The 3,098-nt window shown below is 36.2% G+C and overlaps 1 protein-coding gene across 1 annotated transcript; it reads left to right on the plus strand.

The window, feature by feature from the left end:
* Positions 1 to 245: 245 nt before the first annotated feature.
* On the plus strand, positions 246 to 2,694 carry LOC136235438 (uncharacterized). Its single transcript, XM_066025111.1, has 3 exons — positions 246 to 454; positions 553 to 761; positions 2,080 to 2,694. Exons 1-3 carry the CDS (start codon positions 362 to 364, stop codon positions 2,381 to 2,383), a joined length of 606 nt encoding a protein of 201 aa, XP_065881183.1. The 5' UTR covers positions 246 to 361; the 3' UTR covers positions 2,384 to 2,694.
* The last annotated feature ends 404 nt before the right edge of the window (positions 2,695 to 3,098 follow it).

Consider the following 3,098-nt stretch of genomic DNA (forward strand, 5'->3'; position numbering starts at 1 on the left):
TTTTGTATCCTATACGAGCCAAACAGGGGTTTAAACATCTTTAAAAAAAATTAGTAAGAAATTATTGGTAAGAAATTAGAAAAGCGACAAAGAATTTGTGATAAAAAGAGAAAAAGAAAGAGAAATAAGAGTTGAATTTAGAAAAAGAATTCAGAGAAATCAGGAAGATTGGCCCACCTACTTACAGAGTCACACTCAGTTAAAGAAACAAAAGCACCGTTTTCTTGCTAATACTAAACCATTTATTTATTTATTTATTTTGTAAGAAACAAATCTCTCTCTCTCCTCAAAACCAGCGTTTCTTATTTCACTCTTCACCCTCGCCCTCACCCACTTCCATTTCATACTACCAGCCATTTTCATGGCTATCTCCGTCTCCGTCTTAGCCGCCGTCACTTCTCTTCACCTCATCGCCTTCGTCCTCGCCATCGGCGCCGAACGCCGCCGCAGTCATGTATTTCTCTTTCTTTTTCTTTTTAAGCATTTCTGTTTCTGTGTTACTTACTAAAGTTGGTTTTTTGGCTTCTCTTTGTCAATTTTGGGCTTCTCTAGGCAAAAGTCATGCCGGATGTCTACGATGACTGGACTTACTGTGTTTACACTACGGATGCATCCACCGTCTACGGATTGTCGGCTTTTGGGCTCTTGCTCATTAGCCAACTCTTGATTAACGGCGTTACTAGGTGTCTCTGCTGCGGTAAAGGCCTTGTCTCTGGAACTTGCTCTACCACTTTGGCCATCTTCTTCTTTATACTCTCCTGGTTAGATTTGCTTTTCCCCCCTTTTCTTAGATGGATCCTTTGTTCTTTAATGTTGTTAGTAATTCATTCTCTACTTAATTGGTTAATTAGTAGTTGCTATGGTATGATGTCTTTAGTATCTGAATGGTCTAGTGAGTATCTGTCACCGACTAATGATGCCAAAACTAATGCCGTTTAAGCTCATTGTGAAATAAGATATTTGATAATCCAGCACAAACAATATAAAAATCTTCAATTGTTTATTATTGTCTATGCTACACTGTTTTCCAGGGATTGTCAACTATCTTATATTCAATCTCATCTTAGAAAAATTGTTTTCATTTAGTGTGCATGTACTGTACGGTGGGCTCTAATTTTCAGCAGGTTGATTTCATTTTAAGGGATACTAAAATTTTGATTCGAGGATTGAAAATTCATATGGACCATTAAGCTTTTATTTACTCAATTTTCTAGTATATAATAGTAGAATATTCTTCAAAGGTCATACCATTTGCTAAAGGTTGATCATCTTCTTCTTTGGCTCTTTTAATGCAATGACAGATGTTAGTCTTGGCGTTTGGATCTCATCTTGCAGTTTTTGACATATTAACTGCTGTAAATCAATGCTTGGATGGCTATTCCTATTGTTAGGACTTGTGCATTAATGGAATGCTTATTCCTATTGAAAAATTTGTGCTTAAGGGGATAGGTTTAGTGGTTTTACCACTTGCTTGACTTAGTGAAAAGACAGGCATACACAGTAAGAACAACTAAAAATATCTTCTCCAGGTTAATTATTGTTTTCAGGATTCTACAATTGGTTGGACTTGGACAGTTATTTCATAGGTATAAGGCTATTTGAAGGACCTTTTCTCTATGCCTGTATCCTTACCATGACAACCTTTTATCTCTTTACAGATTTTTGGCATTAGCATGAGATATAGACCAATGAAATTAAGTTACTTTTAGATGGGCCAGTCTGAAATTTAATAATTTATGCAAGTATTTTAGTTAAAACCATGCAACTTGAGATTCCAACTTAATGATGACTAATTAGTTAGTTGTAACTTTAGTATGTATATATGGAACTGTATTCTTTTGACAAACTTTTGTACAGTTGAATTATGAATACATTTCTTTTGGACTCTGTTTTGTGTTTTTGCCAAACCAAAGACAGTCTATCGATTATATGCCAAACCCCCACGCATTGCGGTGAATAACAAGGCTAATGTATTGAATATCTCTCCACATCCAGACTAACTATTCAGCCACTCTTTTCTTTTTAGTTTGTCACGTACTGTATATTAAGTTGCAAGCAATAATTAAATGCAATGTACAGGGCAAGCTTTTTGGGAGCTGAGGCCTGCTTGTTAGGTGGGTCAGCAAGGAATGCATACCACACAAAATACAGAGAAATCTTTGGAGGTGATGATTTGTCATGTGCCACCCTACGCAAAGGCGTATTCGCTGCTGGAGCAGCTCTAACGTTGGTGTCATTGTTGAGTTCGATTCTTTACTATTGGGCTCACTCAAGAGCTGATACTGGAGGATGGGAGAAGCACCAGAACGAAGGTGTTAGCATGACTGCTCCGAATTATGCGCAGCATCATCAACAACAGGGTAGTGAATTTGGAAAAGCTTAATTACACAGTTTGATTAGGTTAATACCCACAATTTTGGGGACTTCCATGAGGAAAATATATGGATAGAAGAATATGAAATAGTCTGTTGAGCTATGAGACATATATTTGTGTGATATAACATGTCAAATGGTAAAGATAGTGTTTGTTCATATTTGATATGCATTTCAAGCTCTGCCTTCCAAATTAATAGCACCAGTGTTGATAATGCAATGCATTATATTAGCAGCTTAGCCTAGTAGAGGGTGATTTGTACTTGGATATAATTACTATATGTTTGAGATAACTCTTGCATAATTTACATATTTTTGCCACTTCTTTTTGAACTCAATATATTATTATATATAGGCCGGAATCCGGATGAATGTGTATGACAGTGACACAACTGGAGGTATAGTTGAGATAGTATAATAGTAGCAATGGTAACTGGTTGGTTCAGATTTCAAGTTGCCATTTATTTGTATTAAAAAATTAAGATTGGCTAAGAACACTTGGAAGTCTCTAGTAAATAATGAAGTGGTAATTGCAACCTGCTTCATCACCTTATTAACACACTGTGGTAATTGGCAGCAGCAAAAGGGTGAAGATGTGATGTGATTGCAGTCGCACATTGGTTAAAATTTGTCTGATGTTCAAAGTACCAATTATATTACGGGAAAAAACATCCTAAAGCTCCCTAATCTTTTTTCTATTGCTTTGAATTTGACACAACGAGTTA

This window comes from Euphorbia lathyris, chromosome 1, assembly GCF_963576675.1.
Source record: "Euphorbia lathyris chromosome 1, ddEupLath1.1, whole genome shotgun sequence".
Lineage (NCBI taxonomy): Eukaryota > Viridiplantae > Streptophyta > Magnoliopsida > Malpighiales > Euphorbiaceae > Euphorbia > Euphorbia lathyris.